The following is a 22,517-nucleotide window of genomic DNA, read 5'->3' on the forward strand; positions in this document are numbered from 1 at the left end:
TTTTAAAATTTCTTATAGGAACTGGATAATTAAGATGCCAGAATTGTAAAGTTTGAATAACTATTGTGCTAATAATAACAATATTTTTTGTTTGTACGGTGCTTTTTTGAATGTTTCCATAGTGATTTCCTCTGTATCTTTTTATGTGATTCTCAGTCACCTGACAGGCAACGGATGAGGCAAATGTTAATCACCTGACAGAGGAAGGGACTCAGGTGTGGAAAGTCTTGGTAACCTGCCTCTGGTGCCAGCTGGTGGCAGCTCCTCTGACTCCAGACCTTTTGTCTTTTCAGATTTGGCTCTTGGGCCAATGCATATGGATTTTAGAAGAGTCCAGGGTAATCAGACATAACTTTAGACTCTTTCAGTGACAAGTTATAGAAAGCTCATAAACTGTTCTAAGCAAAAGGGAAACTAACTGGTTCATGTAATTGAAAAGTTGTAGATCAGGCAAGGCTTGATCCAAAGGTTCCAATGACATGCTTAAGAAGCCAGTTTCTGTCTCTCTGTCTTTTAGTTCTGCTCTGTCTTTGCTCCATTTCATGGCCAGGCTCTCATGGGTGTTGTTGATTCTGGGCTCACATACTTATAACATGAAGTCTAATGGAAAGAGACCTTTCCTTGTAGCGCCTGCAGGAGTCCCAGGATTCACCCTAAATATACATCAGCTGGACATCTGCCCTTCCTAGGTTGGAAAGCTAACCAGGAAGATGGAATTATGCTGACTGGTTGGCCCTGGATTACGGTCTTCCAGAACCATTCACTGTGGCTGCAGAGATTCAGAGCACTGTTTGGCCAGCCCTGGTCATACAGGATCCCTGCCCAGATCCTGTAGACTGAGAGAGGGAACAGCAGATCCTTGATATTGGGATGCCTTACCAAAAGAAGGGATAAGGATGATAGGTAGCCTCTGAAGTCCATTGTAAGGGTCGGCACAGTACATTATCAGGCAGATGAGGAGTTCTGTAACCAAGAACAATGTTTCTCGAAGTGTGATCCACATGTGGTGGCAGTCTGTGAGCTTTTTGTTACCTGTCCATAAGAAGATTGTGCCAGAATGTACATCAACTTTGGCACTAAACACACTGTTTAGTTGAGCTTTTTTTTTTTATAGCAAGACTTTTTTTTTCTTTAAAGATTTTATTTATTTATTCCTGAGAGACACAGCGAGAGGCAGAGACACAGGCAGAGGGAGAAGTAGGCTCCATGCAGGGAGCCCAATGCATGACTCTATCCCAGGACCCTGGGATCACGCCCTGGGCCAAAGGCAGACGCTCAACCACTGAGCCACCCAGGTGTCCCCATAGCAAGACTTTTTGAAGAAGGATGAGTGCACTGATGTACCTTTTGGTTCAAGCTCCTTATTTTGACTGGTACTGTCATTGAGTGGCACTGGCCTAGAGCACAGCCTTCTTCAAAGGGTAAAAAGAAGCTGCTACAATTCAGTCTTTGAGCAAAGGGAAACAACCAAAACCCAAATATACCCAATTAGGGTGGGAGGAGCAAAGGAAAGAGACACTCATTGTTTTTTAGTGAAATAATAACCCAGCATCTCTCCTTTGTTTTCTGATTTTTTTTTTGTTTTTTGTTTTTTTTTTACATAGTTGCTTACAAATTCATAGAGTGGGTTAAACACGAGGCACTCATACAGCTTGTGTTAGATAGAAAACAGGCATCAATATGCTGGTGCCAAGCTGTCAGTTTAATGAGTCCACAAGGAATTGGGGGAAGGTGCTCAGTTAAAAGCCGTGGGTGTATTGTTATGCAGAACACTTTCGAGGTAGTTCTGCTCCATAAAGCCCTCCTTTATCTGACAAGATTTTGAAGCTCTGTTCTTCTGATGTGCAACTCCTAAGAGGAAGCAGATTTAATTCTGTAAAGGCACAGCAGAGAGAATTCTTTACTGATTTTTTTACCTCACAACCGAATGATATAAAGAGTTAAGGGAAGGGGTTATTCTCGTGGCTATCCATTCAGCAAATATTTGTCAAGGATCTACTTTGTACAAGGTGCTTAAAGACAAATAAGGTATGGGTCCTGACCCTGAGGTGTTAGTATGCGTTGGGCACTTTCCATTGTCCCTCTTCATGACATATGAAGCCAGACTTAATTACTCCCACTTACAGATGAGGAAACTGAGATCCAAATTATTTGGCCAAGGTCAACAACTCATAAATGTTAAAGTGGAGGTGCAAACCCAAGCCTGTCCAAACACAACAGTTCATCTTGAAAAGTTACCCTCTTTACCCCATAAATCACATCAGCCAGGGGAGATCAGCCCATGAGGACTGAGTTGAGGGGAGTGGAGAGGAAGTGTGTATTTGCTGTCCCTTCTACTTGGGCTAATTTGGGTCAGTTTCTCCAGCTATCCTATGCTGAATAAGGTCACAGTGATGATGGTTCTGATGGCGTGAGTGTTGGTCTTTGGAGGGTCAGTATGACCTTGACCGGTCATTAATACTCTTGTTGTAATTTTCCAACCAAAGCCTGGCCATCTAGACACGATTGCCTCAAATCCTGTGGTGGTGAGTGTTTAGAACACATGTGCAAAGTCAGACGTTATGAGCTTGCCAGTAAGAGGCCATCCTGGTGTTGGTGATCTGGCTGTGCAAACCATGTCGTTTTCTTGCTCAGGGCAAGCCAAGGTCAGTAGTTGCAGGACTTTGTAAACTTAAGTTAGGGCATCTTGACAGGACTGCTCCTGGTTTCTCACCCATCTCTTTGATCTTGGTCCTTTCCTAACTGCTTGTCAGGGTTTGTCTTCCCTGGGCACAACATTCACTCCACACGTTGTGATGGAGATTGGATGGGGTGTTGGTGAGGAAATACACATGGATAATTAGACCCAGATGGAGCAAATTAGTTAAGCAAACTGGAGCCCATGAGTCCCCTCCCCATTTGTTTGGCTCTAAAATTACAGAAAGGAACTTGGATCTGCAAAGGAAAAGAATGTCATTGTTGATGTAAAATGCAGACTCTTCCTCTAATGTTCCATGTTACTGACCATTTGAGGCAGCTCTCCTCTTTCACGTTGTTTTCTTACCAGAGCTCATTTGCAAGGGCCAGAGTCTGTTTGCAAGGATAACTTTTTAATGTGTAGGCTCAGTGGCAAAATAGTAAACCCTTACTCTGGATTTTAGTTATCTTCTTGCTCCATCTAAAGATGATGTTCTCTGGATGCCTGGGTAGCTCTGTGGTTGAGTGTCTGCCTTCTGCTCAGGTGGTGATCCCAGGGTCCTGGGATCAAATCCTACATTGGGCTCCCAGGAGGGAGCCTGCTTCTCCCTCTGCCTATGTCTCTGCCTCTCTCTCTGCCTCTCTTTCTGTGTCTCTCCTGAATAAATAAATAATAAAAAAATAAAGATGATGTTCTTGGGGTTGCCGGGGTGACTCAGTCAAATATCTGACTCGATTTCGGCTCAGGTCATGATCTCAGGGTTGTATGATTGAGCCCTGCAGTAGGCTCTGCACTTAGTAGGGAGTCTGCTTGGGATTCTCTCCCTCAGCCCTTTTCCACTGCTCTGTCTCTCTAAAATAATAAATAAATAAATCTCTAAAGATGATGTTCTCCATAACCCTTATAAAATGACTTATTAAAACAGGGCTCTGAGGGGGAAAACTTTATGACATTAGATTTGGCAATAATTCCTTGGATACGGCACCAAAGACACAGGCAACAAAAGAAAAAATAGATTGTTGGACTTCATCAAAGTGAAAAACTTTGGTGCATCAAAGGCCACTATCAACAGAGTAAAAAGGCAACCCACTGAGTGGGAGATAGTATTTGCAAATTACTTATCTAATAAGGGATATTGAAATATATTTTTAGGCTCAAGATGGAGCTCCTCCTTTCTGGAGTGCTACATCAGCAAGCCAAACTTTAGTATTCCTGTAAATGCTCCACTTGACCAGAAACAGTACATCTAGACCTCTAATCCCCAAATACCAATGCAACTCTGGGTTCTGTACTTACTTCCTTGTTCCTTGATCTTCCTAAATAAAACCAGATATGCAATCCCAGCCAATCATACCATTTCCCCATTGCCACTTCTAATGCTTCATAAAACTCATTCTTGCCCAGCACTCCTTGGGAAGAGTGCTCCACTGCTTCTGAGGCACCATACTCTCCTAATCTAAGGATTGTTTTCCCTTGATTAAATGACATCTAACTTGTTACTAAATTGTTTTAGTTCTATCATTCTATAGGGATTAATATCCAGAATCTAGAGATAGGCCCTCAACTCATCAACGAAAACCAACGCAATTCAAAAATGGCCAAATGACTTGAAAAGACATTTCTCCAAAGAAGATGCACAGATGGCTAATAAGCCCATGAAAAGATGGGCTTTTTGAGCTCAGTGTTATTAATCATTAGGGATATGCAAATCAAAACTATAATGAGATACCACTTCACACCCCTTAGGATGGCTGTCATCAAAAAACCGGAAAATAACAAGTGTTAGTAAGGAAGTATAGAATTGGAACTCTTGTGGACTGTTGTTGGGAATATAAACTGGTACAGCTGCTATGGAAAACACTATGATGGTTCCTCAAAAAATTAAAAATAGACTTACTGTATGATCTAGCAATTTCACTTCTGGGTTTGAAAGCAGGAGTTGAACAGATATTTACACATCCCTATACATAGCAGCGTTATTTACAAGAGCCAAAAGTTGGAAGCAACCCAAGTATCCATTGATGGGGAAATGGATAAACAAAATGTGGCATATGCATGCAATGGAATATTATTTGACCTTAAGAAGGAAGGAAATTCTGACATATGTAACACTGTGGATGAACTTTAAGGAGATTATGTTAAGTGAAATAAGGCAGTCACAAAAGGACAAATACTGTATGATTCTACTTCTATGAGGTGCTTAGAATGATCAAAATCAGAGACAGAAAGTAGAATGGTGCTTGCCAGGGAAGACGGAGGAGAGAATGAGGAGTTAGTATTTAATGGGTACAGAGTTTGAATTTTGCAAGATGAGAAAGTTCTAGAGATAGAGATTGGTGATGGTTGCATAACAATGTGAATGTACTTAATGCCACTGAACTGTACACTTAAAAATGGTTAAAATGGTAAATTTTACCTCAATTTAAAAAAATGTATTTATTTTAAAAACCCTGGACTCGGACTCTGATAGAGGTTTTCTTGAGGATTTATGAAGAGGAGGGGATAATAGGTTCTCACTTGCTTCACTCAGAATTTCTTTGTGTGTTGTAGGTATGCACATTTGGTTTAACTCATTCATTTCAATGCACTTGGGTAAAAAAGTGTGAGAAAAATAACAATTCACTGAGAGCAGGCCAGCCTGCTCTCTGTTCTGGCCTGTACATTCATGCCCCCAAGGGAATGAGCTGGAGCAAGCTGCTGTCCCTTGGGCCTTCTCTTATTCCCAGGCATCTCACCAAGATGAGGAATCCCTGGTACTTTAAAATGTCCATTTCTTATACAACAAGGCCCCTAGGACCAAGGCCAGCTACTTTATGTGATAAACAAATGAAGGACAGAGATGGCCTCCAGACCCCTACTGGAGATACACTGGCAAGAGGGGAGTCTGGTCCTCTGCATTCGGGGACTTTGCCGAATAATGACAGAATAGTAAAATTAATGTAAATAGGAGCACCTATTTACAGTGGTTGAACATCTGCCTTCCTCTCAGGTCACGATCCCGAGTTCTTGGGATCGAGTCCCGCATCAGGCTCTCCGCAGGGACCCTGCTTCTCCCTCTGCCTATGTCTCTGCCTCTCTCTCTGTGCCTCTAATGAATAAATAAAGAAAATCTTAAAAAAAAATTAATGTAAATAAACACTTAAATTTAACTCATGCAAGTCAACTTGTGAATGTATTCATGTATATGTACATATACTTATTCAAGTACCTCACCATCTTCCAGAAAGGATCAATGGTGGCTTAAAAGAATAATTAAAATAAGAAAGATATATATATATATTTTTTTTAAGTATGCTCCACACCCAGCATGGAGCCCAACCTAGGGCCTGAACCTACCACCCTGAGATCAGAGTCAGAGCTTAACTGAATGAGCCACTCCCCCAAAATAGATATTTTTTTTATAAACAATTTTTTCTTAAGATTTTGTTTATTCATGAGAGACATAGAGAGAGAGGCAGAGACATAGGCAGTGGGAGAAGCAGCCTCCCCATGGGGAGCCGGATGCAGGACTCAATCCCAGGACCCCAGGATCACGCCCTGAGCCTAAGGCAGATGCTCAACCACTGAGCCACCCAGGCATCCCTATAAACAGAATTAAAGAACTAGATGAGGCCAGAGAAAGACTTAGCATATAGAAACCTATGCTGTGGTAGCCTACAAAATAAATACAGTTGGGCCCTGAATTCAGTTTTCAGCATTCTGTAGCCAAATAAAAAGGTTATAAGACTTGTAAGAGGGATCCCTGGGTGGCGCAGCGGTTTGGCCCCTGCCTTTGGCCCAGGGCGCGATCCTGGAGACCCGGGATCGAATCCCATGTCGGGCTCCCGGTGCATGGAGCCTGCTTCTCCCTCTGCCTGTGTCTCTGCCTCTCTCTCTCTCTGTGACTATCATAAATAAATAAAAATTAAAAAAAAAAAAAAAAAAAAGACTTGTAAGAGTCCCTGCTACACCTGTCATGAGCATAGCATAACATAGAGCAATGTTGACTCACCCAAAACTAATGTAACATGGTGTGTCAGTATCTTCTGATTGAAAAAGTCAAAAGAAAAACAAGAGTGAAGTCATTGCTGGAGAACAGCAAAGTTTCCCTCAGGTTCTGAGTCCTCAATAAAAGGTAGACTAGGCCATTTAGTGAGGCAGGCTCTTCAACAACACCCTTATAACAAACACAGCGACAACCTAGTTTCTAGGATTCTTACAACATTTTGGATGCATGATGAAATAGATCGGTTCAGTAGGAGCTGTTGTCTGAGGCTAAAACTGCTACCCTGCTTATCTGACTCCCTTTGCTCACTGCCCTGAGGCAGCCCTCCAGGAGCATTGTTTCCAGCCTGCAGGATTTTGATAAAAATTGGGTAGCCAGCAGGTCAGGCCTGGAGTGCAGTTATCCTGTCTTGTAGATTAAGCCCACACCTACATATTTAAAAATCGCCCCCCCAAAAAAAAAATCGCCCAAAGGGAAGATGGGATTGACATTCTTTCACAAACATTCAGAAGCTGACCCAGGATTCCTGCTTGAAAAAGGGAGGCATCTGTGTCTGCAGAGTGACCCAAGGCCGTGCCAGTGCGCAGGGCCAGGATTTTCTATAGGAAACTGTTCTCACTCAGGCCCAGCACCTGAGCAAATAATAATCAAGGCCTCAAAATTCCATTCTGGAAAGCATGGGAATAATGAAAGACTTTAGGTAATAGATACCAGTTTCTCTTCACAACCAGAGAAAAATTTCCAGTAGTACACATGGAAAAGATGTTGAATTTAAGCTAATGGAGTCTAAGGATAAATTAGTTGCAAACTGTGCCCCTAAGTAACTAAATGAATTGGCCTGCAGTGTACTTGAATTTGATTAATTACATTTTATGTAATCTTGGCCATTTTTCCTGATGAAGGATGGTAGGACCTTTTGTTGTTGAGAGCATTCCTAGAGTCCCTGACAATGTGGAAAAACGCTTATTTTTCTGTTCTATTTAGCAGCAAACAAATACATAGATTTTCATAGATTCTCATAGATTTTCGTAGATTCATAGATTTTCATAGATTTTTCTGGTTTTCAGATTATTAAGAGGTGGGTTAAAAAAGAGAACCAAAATATATTCATCCATTTTCTTGTCTGCGTAATGGGGATGTTAATAGTATCTACCTCATAGAGTTATTATGACAATTAAATATGCAAAAGCAGTTAGAACAGCAGCTAGCACATAATAAGCATTCGGTATATCTTAGCTATTATTGCTATTATAATTTCTCAGAACTTTTGTCTGATTGAACAAAATTAAGTCCTGCTGAACCTCACTCCATAAGATAATAAACGGCAGGTTTTCTTTTCTTTTTTTTTTTTTTTAAAGGACAGGTTTTCTAAAAGAATCAGTCACTCGTGGGTCTCCTGAACTGATAGCATAGATCACAGACTGGGACTTATACAGAGTTAGAGGCTGAGGAAAATCAGTAATCAAAGTTTGTGAATTGCATTAATTGTTTTTTATATACCTCTATGGAGGCTGAGATGGTCAATTATAGAATTACTGTTTCTAAAGCCTGCTAGCTTCTCAGTAGAAAAATGGCTTGAGAAATCCAGATTTTTTAAGGTAGAAACGGAAGCTATCTTTTAAAACATGTCACAGAGTTTACTCAGAGTTCATGCATTTATTTATTTATCTATTTATTTATTCATGAGAGACACACAGAGGCAGAGACATAGGCAGAAGGAGAAGCAGGCTTCCTGCAGGAGCCTGATGTGGGACTCCATCTCAGGATCACGATCTGAGCCTAACGCAGATGCTCAATCACTGAGTCACCCAGGTGCCTCAGAGTTTATGTATTTTAGATCATACCAGTTTTCTTACTGGAGGACGCAGACTGGCAGGATTTGGAACACACTAGTCCTATTGGACTTTGGATAGTTGTAGGGCCAGGAAGATTACCCTTGGGGCTTACTGTAATTGAGGTATCATAGCATTGAGGTTAGGGGCATGGGCTCTGCAGTTAGAGAAGCCTGGATGGGAGCCAGGGTCTGGCCCTGAACTAGCCATGAGCACTCAGCAAATTGCCTCATCTTTTAAGCATCAGGTTACTTGTCTATAAATCAAGGTAATAGCACCCACTAAATGAGTTGTTGGAAGGAGATTTAAATAAGAGAATGTAATTAAAATAATTAGTACTGTGTCCAACACATTGTTGGTAGTTATCTTTAGTGTACTTGAAAATCAATTTGGTGTGTATTGATAGATCCTTTTCCAGAATGTGATCAGAGCAGGGCCTAGGAAGATTGAAAAACCTAGTCATGGTTTATAAAATTGAGAAAATTAGCCTCCTTGAGGAAGGCTCAATCTGGTCTCCTTGCTGGTTTTATAGTCAAGGAGACAAAAGCATTTTTTAAAAGGTCTTAATTTTAAGCAAATAGCATCCGGGTTACCCTTTCATATTCATTTTCATGTACACATAATTAACTTGTCCCAGATTTTCTTTGCTATCTCCTTAAGCCAAGAACTGGAAGGCCAGGCCCTAAGTTTGCCAAACATAGGCCTAATGAATATAGCCAGTTAAAAAAAGATCTCTTTAACAATCTTAAAACACATAAGAATTCAAAATATAAAAATTTGGGACGCTTGGGTTGCTCAGCGGTTGAGCGACTGCCTTTGGCTCAGGGTATGATCCTGGGGTCCTGGGATCAAGTCCCACATCGGGCTCCCTGCATGAAACTTGCTTTTCCCTCTGCCTGTGTCTCTGCCCCTCTATATATCTCTCATGAATAAATAAATAAATCTTTAAAAAAACCCAAAATATAAAAATTTAAGAGGAATAAAAAGCACAAAAAATAAATGAAAAATTAGGAAACAATAAAAATAACGTATGATTTTTTTTTAACTTCACTTCTTTTTTTTTTTAATTTTAATTCCAGTGTGGTTAACATACCATGTTGTATTAGTTTCAGGTGGACAGTAGAGTGAACAGTTCTTTACATCACCCAGTGCTCACCCTAATTCACTCCTTAATCCCCATCACCTGTTTCCCTCGTCCCCCTATCTCCCCCCTCCTCTGGTAACCATCAGTTTGTTCTCTGTAGTTAAGAGTGTTTCAGGATGCCTGGGTGCCTCGGTGGTTGAGCGTCTGCCTTCAGCTCAGGGCGTGATCCCCAGTCCTGGAATCCAGTCCCACATCAGGGTCCCTGCAGGCAGCTTGCTTCTCCCTCTGTCTATGTCTCTGCCCCTCTGTGTGTGTCTCTCATGAATAAATAAATAAAATCTTTAAAAAAAAAAAGTCTGTTTCTAGGTTTTTGTCTCTTTCTCTTTTTCCCTTTATTTTGTTTCTTAAATTCCACATGAGAGCAAAATCATATGGTATTTGTCTCTCTGACTTATTTTGCTTAGCACTATACTCTCTAGCTCCATCCATGTTGTTGCAAATGGCAAGATTTCATTCGTTGGTATGGCTGAATAATATTCCATTTGTGTGTGTGTGTTTGTGTGTGTGTATCATCTCTTCTTTATCTATCCGTCAATGGGCATTTGGCTGCTTCCATAATTTGACTATTGTAAATAATATTGCCATAGACATCAGGGTACATGTCCCCCTTTGAATTAGGGTCTTTGTGTTCTTTGGGTAAATACCCAAGAGTGTGATTGCTGGATCATAGAATAATTCTATTTTTAACTTTTTGAGGAACTTCTGTGCTGTTTTCCACAGTGGCTGTGGGAAACCAACAGTGCGTGGGGGTTCCTTTTTCTCCACATCCTTGCCAACACCTGTTGTTTCTTATCTTCTTGAGTTTAGCCATTCTGACAGGTGCAGGATGATATCTCATCTTGGTTTTTGTTTGTTTTGTTTTGTTTTGTTTTCATCTTGGTTTTGATTTGCATTTCCCTGACGATGAGTGATGTCGAGTGTCTTTTCATGTGTCTGTTGGCTGTCTGCAGGTCTTGAAGAAATGTCTGTTCATGTCTTCGGCCCATTTTTTAATTGGATTATTTGTTAAAGTATGATTTTGTTATTATTTATTTATTTATTTTTATGAAGTATCATTTTAAAAGGAAAAAAACAGTTTGAGTTGCACTCTTAAGGAAAGATAAATTAAGACTAGAAAACCTTACAAAGGCAGGAAAATGGAAGGCAAGAACTCCAAAAGAAATAAAACAGTGCAAGTTAGAACAAAATACTAAAATAGGGCAGAGCTACAAAGTTATAAGTTTTAAAAACAAGGTAAAAATATACCCTCCAAAAAGATAAAGAATAGATCCATCTGGAAGTAGGCGAGCGGCATGATCTTAAGTGGATCCTCCAAGCTGGAACAATTTCTCTGCCAGGGTCCTATGTCGAGGCTGCTGAGGGTGCGCTTCCCGTCAACTGATCACCTTTCATGCAGTGCTCCCGAACCACTCACATAGGTCCTTTACCTATATGTCTATCATTCCTTCTGGGTACTCTGGGTCGTAGGTATTGTTCTCCCCATACTGAGGAGCAAACTAAGGTTTGCATAAGTGCCCTGCTTCACTGGCCCCTTCTGATGCTAAAACCCATGCTTATTCTTGGTCTTTTTCTGCTTTTCAGGAAACATTATCAACCATCATCAACAGCAGAGACAATAACAAAATCCTGTGCCCTTTAATCCTTCCTGCTCACTGGGTCAAGATTAGCCATCAAATTAGGAGAGAAAGCCATTCTTCGCAAACAGCCCAGTGATAGTAAATGTGTAGTGGGTGCTCTTATGCCTTAATAACCCTCTGGAGTGTTATTTTTTTAATGTCTTTTCCCCTCCCTCCTTTTTTCTTGGTGCAAAGTTGATCCTGGTTATTCAAATATTTACCCCAGTTCAGTTTCCTAAATATTTCCTTAATGTGGATGCTCTCCATTTTCAGTGCCACTTCCAAGTTCTGGCCGCCATCTTGGCATTCCTTGGGTTAGTTTCCCATGACCTCTGTAACAAATTACCACATATCAAGAGGCTTAAAACAGTGGAAACTTACTCTCTCCAGTTGTGGAGGCCAGAAGTCTGAAATCAGTGTTACTGTGCTCAATCAAGGTGTGTCAGCAGGGCCACACTGCATTCCAGAGGCTCCGAGGACCCCCTCCTTGGCTCCTGTAGCTTCTGATGCTGCTGGCATTTCTTGGCTTGTGGCCACAGCACTCCAGTCTCTCTGGCTTTGTGATCACGTCCGTCACCTGTCGCCTCCTCCTCTGTGTGTGTCAGATTCTGTCTTTCTCTTAAAAATACATGTGTTTGCTTTAAGGACCTACCCAGATAACCTGGGGCAAACTCCTCATCCCAGGGTTCTTAACTTAATTACAATTGCAAAGATCCGTTTTTGCTCTGTAAGGTGACATTCACCGGTCCCAGGGATTAGTGTGTGACTGTCATTTGGGGGTGAGGCATCTTTCAGTCTGCTACTCTGCTAAACTTTCGTACCATCTCTGCCTTCTGCCCTCTACTACCAAGTTCCTTTCAACATGCAGATCAAATCACGTCACTGCCTTACAACTCTTCAGGGGCTTCTTGGCTCTTGGTGCTGTCTTGACTCTGTGATGTGTCTTGATGACCTCTCCACCTTCCTCTCTCTGGCTTCTCTCTTTACAGTCCACCGCTCAGCCGCACCCCCACCCCTATTCACTCTCACCCCTGCTCTTGTGTGTTCCTCTGCCTGCAGTACCCTCTGCCTCCTTGTGTTGTTTGGCTCACTCCAGTTTGTCATTCCGTCCTCATGTAGCCTATGGACTTCATTTCCTTCCTGAAGGCTTGCTCTCCCTGGGCTAGGGTAGGTGTGCCCCTTGGTGTATCTCATGAGAGCTCTTACCTGATAGGGACAGTCTCCCTATCATAGATCCACCTTTTGCACAAGCTGTGTTTCCTGCACCTGGCTCGGTGCCTGACACAGTAGGTGCTTAATAAATATGTGTTGGGCCTCTACATCCGCCACACCAAGAATAATATTACAACAGAGAGCGCTCATCCACGCAGAAGAGTTTTTGCTGGAGAGGATTGTATATGTGAATGCCAAAAGTTCCCACGGATCTTTATTTTTAAGCAGAAATCAAGTATTATGTAATTACGGGATCAAAGAAAACATTTTCATGCTTATTACATTCTGTTTTCTTTCAGGCCATTCCTGTGTTTCTCACTTTGCATAATGTAGCTGAAGTTATCATCTGTGGGCACCAGAAGTGTTTTCGGAAAGAGGTAAATGATAATGCAAAATGCTAGTTTCGCTTCCCTTGCTTTAAATTTCAAAGGTGCACCTTGTTTTATGGCCCAAATTAGTGTCTACCTTTTCCTGCCATCTGTTTCCTGACAGTGGTCAAGACTGCCTGGCAGTCATCACTAATTTCAAGGATCGTGTTTTCGACATCCTTTCGCATCACCAAACATATGTGGGAATGCTTGTTGATCTGAACGGCCCTCGGCCGCAGGTCAGGGCACAGCAATCACTTTGGGATACAAGGAGGAATTTACCTCAGGCTGAGGTGTGGGGCCTGGGAGGCAGCGTTCCCACCCGCAGCTAATCCCAGGGCCACCAGGGAATATATGGCAGAGCTTCACATAGGGTGCTGAGAAGAGCAGTAGCCTGCCCTGGGGAAACTGCCTTCTCTTCCCAAGCCTAGCTCTGGGTCACATCAGTTGGAGCAAGTGTCTTCACCTCCTTCTGGGAAAAACGGGTAGTAATGACACCCAGCTCATACAGTTGTTGGGAGGACACAGTGACACGTGTTAAGTGCTTCCAGCAGTTTCTGGTGCACGGTAGGTTCTCTGTATGTGTTTGCTATGTTTATTAACCTTATTAGTGGTGGTTTTAATTTGGTTCCTCTTTTGAGATTTCTTTCTTTCTAACACCTGCCCATTTGAAATGGTTTCATATAAAAAATTGGGAACTCTTCAACTAGAGAGGCTAGGTGGCCATTCAGACAGCTCACTTACAAGTGTGCAGGGGAGAGAGGTGTCCTTCCCATGGCTGGGACCACTCCGTACACGCGGGCACCCTGTCATCCCCACTTGCTGCTCGCAGGCAGCTGCATGGACTACCTCTTCTGTCCTGCAGAGTTAACCTCTCTCCCTCTCTGCAGCCTTTCTTTCCTCAGCCTGTAGACACTCTCAGTGCTCCCAGTCCACTGAGGAGAGAGCAGACCCTGGGGGACCCACTCACACTAACCTGGCTCTGAAGGCTGCGTGTCCCAAACCAACACTGGCCAGGCACGCCAGCCGACTCCCTTGCCTGAGCACACCCGCACCTCCGCCCCGCCACGTCCTTGCCCTGGCCCAGCACCATGCCTGAGGGAGGGCTGGGTTCGGAGCTGCCCATGGCCTTGTGTCCCTCTCACCTCCAAGCTGCTCCTGCTTCTGCCCCCACCGTCACCCCGAAGCTGCTCTGCCTGAGGTCACTTATAAGTGCATTTCCACCACTGTTGGCCTTTTACACCGTTCATCGCCAGGTTCATTGCTGCCTTTCCTGGAGTCTCTTGGCCCCCTCGACCTGCTGGTTCTCTTCCCCAGTGTCTGGCTCCTCCTCCTCTTTCATTCGTCTACCCCGCAGGGTCTCCGGGGGCTCTGTGTCAGGAGCCCTTTGCTCCCAAGCACACACTCTCTGGACAGCCTCCTCCACCATCCGCCTTCAGTTCACTGGTGACTCCTGTGTCCCATCTCCAGCCCAGGCCTCTCTCTTGAACTCACATCCCCATTGCATGCTGCTGCCTCTGGCTCTCCACATACCTGCTCCCCGGGGACATGAAATGCAAAGGGACCAAACGAACTGCTCTGTTTTTGCAACCTGCTTGTTGCTTGGTGATCCTCATCCTGGTCATTACCACCCATGGCAGAAACACTGGGATCCCCTTAGAGCCCTGGTCTGGTCTTCCCACACACACACACCCTATTTCTGAATCTGTCCCCACCTCTCCATTCCCACTCTTCTGCCACCTTGGTTCAGGCCCTCATCTGTTTTTCAGAGGTCAAATGAGATCTTGCTCCCCTGAGCCCTTGGGCAGCCAAGTGGGGCCTGGGGTGAGCAGTCCTGGCTTACATAGTTATTGTGTTCTGTGTGCACCATCACCTGCCTTCACCTGCCAGATGTGTGGTAGTGCCTGGCTGGTTTTCCTGCCTCTGCCTCTCCCCACGCTCACCTTCCTCCACATTGCACCCAAGTGACCTTTTGAAACTGATCCGATCATGTCCCCCCATGTACATGGGGAGGGCTCATGACCTCCATGGAGGCATGCAAAGCCCATAACCACCTAGATGCCATACACCTCTTGGGTTTTAGAAAATCCAGCCACAACCAAACTTCTTATTTTTCCTAGACCATGTCATGATGTTTTCTTTCCTCTGATTGGTCAGAGAACCTCTTATAAGCACTCTTCATTCATTCTGAGTATTTTTATGTACCTGTGTACCGCCCACCGTGCCAGGCTATAAGCCTACAGTAGTGAGGGAAGGGCATGGTCTTACTGCTCTGGGCAACTCTTATGGAGCATCAGCTGAGCAAAGGAGACACAAATATGACACTCCTCTGCTGGATTATATGGCCAGAGAGGCCACTATGGGGAAGTGACATTTAAACACAGATAAAGGGGGCACCTGGGTGGCTCAGTCAGTTAAGCATCTGCCTTCAGCTCAGATCATAATCTCAGGATCCTGGGACTGAGCCTCACATTGGGCTCCCTGCTCAGCAGGGAGTCCATGTCTCCCTTTGCACCTCCCCTGCTCATGTTCTTGTGCACTCTCTCTCTCACTCAAATAAATAAATAAAATCTTTAAAAAAAAATAAACACAGACAAAGGCTGAGCAGGAGTTCTGCAGGTGGGGTTAAGGGGAGGGCTCCTGGGAAGAGGAAGCAGGAGATGCAAAGGACCAGATGTAGGAAGGGACTTGGCAGGAGTCACTCCGGGCTAGTGTGGCTGGAGCTTGGTAAGAAAGAGAGAGGGTGCCTAGGGATGAGGCTGGAGACTTAGGACAAGCCTTTGAGGCTGAGCTAGGAATTTGGGGGGTGTGCTGAGTGCAGTGGGAGGCCAGGGTTGGCTGAGAAAGCCCAGAGAGACTGATCAGATTTACTGTCTCTGGAACTGTCTCTGGAAGGGACAAGAATGCAGGAGGTGAGAGGGGACTCTGGTGACTCTCAAGGTCTCACGAGGGAGGCTCTCAGTCTTTTAGGCTGGTCTGCATGCAATTGGAGCCTTCCCGACACCTCAAGGAGCATGAGCACCACTCTCTAACCTTTTTTTTTTTTTTTTTAATCACACCATTGTGTGATTTCTGTATTTCATCAATTCTAACACGTGCTGCTTTTTCTCACGTTAAAAAAATTTTCACTACCTACACTTGTGATGCTTCTACAATCAGTGGAATGCCCTGGTCAAATGCTTTCTTTCTTAGTAATATATAAAGAATGAGAGATTTTATACTCAGTGGTACCTAAGGTTCAATGAACCTTAGGTGGGAGTTTCTCTGGGTCTATGCCTGCTTCCTCTAAGCCGCCTCTTGGCAGGGACCATATGGTTGTTGTCTTCATAGCTCCAGAGTCCTGCCCTAGAACTGCTGCCAAGCCGAATATTCACTAACTAATCACTGAGGTTCAGAAACTCACCAAGAGCTGCTGAGGTTCTCGGAGACTTATGCTTTTGTGTGTGAATTGAAAAATTAAGATTTATTGGATCTGGAGAAGAGATCCAGGCATCTCAACAGGGTACTGTTTCCTGATGGATAAGTCGGGGTAGAGTAGGAAACAGGGTTAGAGCATCCTCAGAGCTATTTCCATCAGGCAGAGACCAGGGGGTAGACTTTTAGGCTGAGAGGACCTGTCCTTGGAAGAATAAATTGGATGATAAATACCAAAATATTTTGAATCTTCATCTCCATTTCATCCCCAACACTAAACATCATTTCTCTTTTTAAAAATTTTAATTCCAGTATAGTGAACATAGCATGTTATATTAGTTTCAGATATTAAATATAGTGATTCAACAATTCTGTACCTTACTCAGTGCTCATCATGATAAGTGTACTCTTCATCTCCTTCACCTATTTCCCCGTCCCCCCACCCACCTCCCCTCTGGTAACCATCCGTTTCTTCTCTATAGTTACGAGTCTGCTTTCTGCTTTATATTTTTGCTATGTTTGTTTTGTTTCTTAAATTATACATATGATATTTGTCATTCCCTGACTTATTTCACTTAGCATTATACTGTCTGGCTGCGTCCATGTTGTTGCAAATGGCAAGATTTCATTCTTTCTTTGACTGAGGAATATTCCTTTCTGTATATATACCACTTCTTTATCCATTCATCTACTGGGACGCTTAGGGTGCTTCCATAATTTGGCTATTGTAAATAATGCTGCTATAAACATCAGGGTTTATAAAGATATATATCTTTTTGAGTTAGTGTTTTCATATTTTTGGGTAAATACCCAGTAGTAGAATTACTGGATCGTAGAGTAATTCTATTTTTAACTTTTTGAGGAACCTCCATACTGTTTTCCACAATGGCTGCACCAGTCTGCATTCCCACCAGTGATGCACAAGGACTCCTTTTTCCCCACATCCTTGTCAGCCCCGTTGCTTCTTGTGTTTTTGACTTTAGCCATTCTGACAGGTGTGAGGTGATACTTCATTGTAGTTTTGATTTGCATTTCCCTGATGATGAGTGATGTTGAGCATGTGTCTGTATGGCTGTCTATATGTCTTCTTTGGAGAAATGTCTGTCCATGACCTCTGTTCATTTCTTTTTAAAGATTTTCTTTATTTACTTGAGACAGTGAGTGTATGTGTGCATGTGCACACGCACACACGAGTGAGGGAGGGGTAGAGGAAGAAGCTGACTCCCTGCTGATCAGGGAGCCCCACTCAGGGCTTGATCCTAGGACTTTGAGATTGTGACCTAATCATGAAGGCAAATGCTTAACTGACTGAGTCACCCAGGTGCCCCGACTTCTGTCCATTTTTAATCAGATTATTTGTTTTTTGGGTGTTGAGTTGTAGAAGTTCTTTATATATTTTAGATATTAAATCCTTTATCAGATATATGTCATTTGCTAGTATCTTCTCCTATTCAGTTGGTTATCTTTTAGATTTGTTGATTAGTTTTTTATAAACAATATCCTTTCTTGTCAGGGCAAATGAGGAAACAGTTGCATGAATTATATACCTATTTAGTCATTTTTAAAGATTTTTCTTTCCTTAAGAATGTAATAAACTATAATAAGTTGTAGAACATGCAGAGGAAAAACGTCTCAAATCAACTGTGATCCTACTTTGCATATGATACTACTATGTTCTATCAGACTTTTTTTCAGTACACGTATATAGACATACACAAATGATATAATATATTCTATTTTCTGTTGATCGATTTGTCAGGAATCTCTATTCGTGTCCTCATTCCACTCCACATGGAACATGATGTGTTTTCCTGTTTATAGACTTGTAGGTGGTTTCTAGTAGGTTGGCATTAAAATCTGCTCTGTGATGAAGATTGGCTGTGATCTATTCCCATATGATTCACTTTCCTGATCCTTTAGCCTGGAGCTTCGACAAGGTGACCAGATATTACTAGGAAGACAACTGTATGACACTTCTTAGGCTTTGCCTGTGACTCATAGTGAGGCCTCTTTTGTCTATTATGTGTCAGGTTTCACCAGACTCAACTCTGGAGAGGAAAGTTGACCTCCTCATGACCTTGTTCCCAGGTTATAAGGATAAACTCTAATTGGAACTGTGGTTCGTTGTCACCATCCATGATTCTTTGTACATGCATGTGCAATCACACGCACACATATAGTTTGACTATAAGATAATGTGTGCCTTGTGAAATTAGTCCCGTTACCTTGCAGATATACTTGTCACAGTTAAACATTAGAATGCTGCTATTCATTCTTTTGTTCATTTGTTCAACATTGACTAAATCTACGCTATATATCAAGCATCTGGCTAGGCCTACAACTATGGAGATATACACGACACCTTGATCATCCTCACAGAACTCAGGTAAACGGAGGAACCAACACGTAAACACATTCTGTGATGTTCATAGAATGCCATATGGGTTGGAACAAAGGTATGGGGTAGATGGAGAGTCTGCTTGGAAAGGCCAGGAGGCAAAATTTGAACCCAGACCTGTGGATGGTAGGAATTTTCAAAGTGCAGGGAGAAAGAGCACTCCAGGCAGGCAGAGGAAGCAGCAAATGAAGGTAGTCTGAAAGGGCTGGCAGGTGTCACTGCAGGATTGGCAGGCTGCTTGTGTCAGAATAGCATCGTAAAGGATCAGGCTCCAGAGCTAGATCACCTGAGCCCAAACCCTGTGAGCTTGGGCAACTTTACTACTTTCTCAGTGCCTTGGTATCTGCATCTCTTGCACATCCTGAGACTTAAATAACCCATAATGAAATAAGTCAATACATATAGAGGCTTAGAACAACACTGGCATAGAGTAGGGAGTCCTCAGAGTAAGTTAGCTGACCTCCGGTAATATTAGTTGTTTATTGTTCTTTTTGGCGATGTGACTTTTGAGAAGTTATGCTGACTCATTCAGAACACTGAGACATCATGAGGACTTATCACTGGGTGACTTTTGGACGGAGGAGCCTCAAAAGGTGAACACCAGACACTAACTCCTCAGTTGTTTGTGGAGACCTGGGAAGCAGAGGCTCCCTAATGCATTTATTGCTTGTTCTAATCTCTGTATCTCAGGTTCTGGATCCTCGGGCCAGAGGCGTTTCAAATAAAAAAGCAGTCTCTCCTCTGTGGAATGAGTGAACTGTCTCGAGCTCTGTATTGATTTGCTGCCCTGTGACAGAAGTCCCCAAACAGTTGCTGGATGCACGTGTTACTACTCATGGAACAGCTGGGCCATGCTTTTCATCTCTATCCTGTCTGTTCCTATTTTTCTGCCAAACTGTTGATATGTTGATTACATTTAGCCCAGAATCTTTCAGTGACACATTTTCCTGTGATAGGGCAATTCTCCAGGTGCCCAAAGTCAGGTCACCTTTTTGGGTCATCCTTCCTCTACTGAAGGGATGTGTCCCCCACCAGGTGGCAGTGGAGTCAAGGTTGGCATGGCCAGCTGAGGCGGATTCCACAGAGATAAGATTTAAGGATCTAAAGATGCAAGCCACTACTTTGCTCACAAACATGATCTATTTATTAAAACAAGGGCAAACTAGATTATTTAGTAATGCATGAAAACTGAAGATAGCCTTTATAGCAAACCATGTTTGTCAGTGCTTTACATTTTAAAAAAATTGAGATATGATTGACATATAACATTATATTCGTTTCAGGTGTCCAGCATAATGGCTTGATATTTGTGTATCTTGCAAAATGATCACAATAGGTCTAGTTAACATCCATTACCATATGTAGTTATACATTTTTTTCCTTGTAATGAGTACTTTCAAGATCTACTCCCTCAGCAACTTTCAAATCTACAATACAGACTCTAGTCACTGGAAGTTTGTACCTTCTGAGTGCTTCATTTTTTTTAATATGATTTTTTAAAAAATATTTTATTTATTTATTCATGAGAGAGAGAGAGAGAGAGAGAGAGAGAGAGCAGAGATATAGGCAGAGGGAGAAGCAGGCTCCATGCAAGGAGCCCTATGCGGGACCCGATCCTGGATCCCAGGATCATGCTCTGAGCCAAAGGCAGACACTCAACCACTGAGCCACCCAGGTGTCCCAAGAGTGCTTCATTTTTAAACAATATGTTCATACTTCACTTTCATGAACTGGAATCAAAGCACTGTAGTTTGTCCCCAATTAGCAAAGTAATCCTTTTGAAATGTCCAGAATTAATCTGTTATTTCTTCTATCAAATATAGAAAAATCTTGCTTCTTCCTGCTAGAACTTTATACCTGAGTGCAAAGAACTCATTCCCTTAAAATGACTAATAAAAAGGAGAGGATAAAGGTAGGGTCCTCATTAGAATTTCTTCATTTCGGGGAGTTTTAGAATGCCAAATTTTGATTTCCCCAATCCGCCCTTTCTCTCTCTCTAGCAGTGAGAGAGAGAGATTTCCCTTCTCCTTTTTCCTGTTTCTTCATTTATACATCATCCCAGAGAGTTTACAGCACTGCTGAGAGTCAGAGCTGGATTAGTGAAAGGCAAATGTAAGGAGATGGACTGGAATAGAAGTTGAATGAGAGCTTGAATTACCTTCTTACACAGGTCACATCAATTGCTCTCTCTCCCTTTCTTGGTGTGTGAGATACTTGAAGGCTTGGCCCTGGCATCATTTTGGGGTTTTGTGAGTAAACACAGTTCCAGAGGTGAGGGTAGTAAAATTGCACACCCAGAGTGCTTTGCCCAAGTGACTCAACTTGGCCTCTGAGTCATCCTTCATGTGGTCCAAGCAGGAAAAGCCTCAAAAAATACTGAGGTGCAGCCCGCTCTTAAGCCCCCAATAAGCTTACTCGAAATTTATTTGCCTCTTGATCTAAGTATTTTATTTAAGGGGAAAAGAGAATTTTTAAGACTAACTATATGTCTCTTTTTTTCATACAGAAAACTTCTCCTGAAAAGATCTGTAGGTAAGTTTAAAGAAAAAGAAAGCAAAACCCAAAGCCCTCTAAAATAGAAGATTTAACCTGATTTTAAATGTTGATGATAAACTGTTAAGATTCCTATTTGAGATTTGACAGAATTTGTTATCAACAGCTACATTCCCCCATTTTGTGTCTTATTCTAAATTTTACTATCTCTTTCTCTCTCTGGTTTTCTTCCCTGAAATATTCTGTTCCTAAGGGGAAAATAATCTGTAGATTTCATCACTGATGCCCAAAACTTCACTAAGAATTGTGCAATACTGATGGGAGAAGGACAATGAAAAACATGGAAAATGACTTCAAACTTTTAAAATAATGTTTGCAATTTATTGAGTCTTTATGATTCCTATGGTGGGAAAAGCACTGCCTGCAAGGTCAGGGATCTGAGTCGTGATCTTGGGCCACAGCAGAGTGACTAAGGGCAGGCTTCATTGCCCTTCGAGCCTGGTCCCTGGGGCGGAACCATGAGCTGAGCTGGACTCTCAGGTCCCTGGGCCCTCGGTGTGCTGACCTGTAACCCTGTTCTCTGGCTGCTACCTGCCTCCTCTGCCATAGCTCTGAAGCTCAGTCCTGAGGATAGAGAACCAACAGAAATGCTTTGACACATGGATTTAGGACTTATTGTTTCAGATATTTCTGGGCTTTCATCCAGTCTCTTATTTTGCTTTATTACAGGCTGCTACTTGCGGAAAAAACAAAACAAAACAAAACATAACACTCTCAGGACTTATCCTCTCGTTTAAAAGATTAGCAGGTGTTAAAGAGAGGAATTAAAACCCACTAATACCTGATATAATCATGTATTGCTCAAAGCCAAGGTTGGTGGGAAACCAAGTGCTGTCTCACACCTGGCAGTCCCCCATGTCCTATCAGCCTCGAGGGGCTGTCTGTTTGAGAGGACCTCTAACATTCATTGCCTGTGAATGAGGAAGCATCCTATATCCGATACAGCCTTCTACTCTATGCAGACACCAAATCTATTAGGGTTCTCGTTGTCTCCCACCTAAAACCTACCTAATCCTGTGCAGTCCCAGAAACCCTTCCCATAGCCTCTCCCCCATTCACCCCACCCTTTGCCTCTGAGTCTCTTGGCAATCTGCAGCCATGGAGTCTTTTCCGGGCTTTTTGTACATGTGTCTTAAAAGTTGGCAAGGCTATAGAAGGGGGGTGGGCTGACGTGGAGGACCTTCCTGTGCCTCGGATGTCCGGTGTCGTTCTGGGGACCCACAGCCCTGTCTTCCCAGGGCTGTGGGTCCCCAGCTCTGAGCCCACCCGGCCACACTAGGTGCATTCTGCATATTTGACAGAAATGCCACACGAATGA

The 22,517-nt window shown here is 42.8% G+C and overlaps 1 protein-coding gene across 16 annotated transcripts in view; it reads left to right on the forward strand.

Moving 5' to 3' along the window:
- The window catches only part of TMEM241 (transmembrane protein 241), a 112,084-nt gene that overhangs the window by 25,574 nt on the left and 63,993 nt on the right, over window positions 1-22,517 (forward strand). For all 16 annotated transcript variants that reach the window (XR_003128596.3, XR_003128598.3, XR_007412114.1 and 13 more), the window contains exons 5-6: window positions 12,766-12,843; window positions 21,153-21,178. Coding sequence is in view for 9 of the 16 variants with exons in the window: in XM_025429320.3 (XP_025285105.1) it covers window positions 12,766-12,843; window positions 21,153-21,178 (104 nt within the window). In the remaining 7 variants the exon portion in view is untranslated. The remainder of the gene's footprint in view (window positions 1-12,765; window positions 12,844-21,152; window positions 21,179-22,517) is intronic.

The sequence above is a fragment of the Canis lupus genome, chromosome 7 (genome assembly GCF_003254725.2).
Source record: "Canis lupus dingo isolate Sandy chromosome 7, ASM325472v2, whole genome shotgun sequence".
Lineage (NCBI taxonomy): Eukaryota > Metazoa > Chordata > Mammalia > Carnivora > Canidae > Canis > Canis lupus.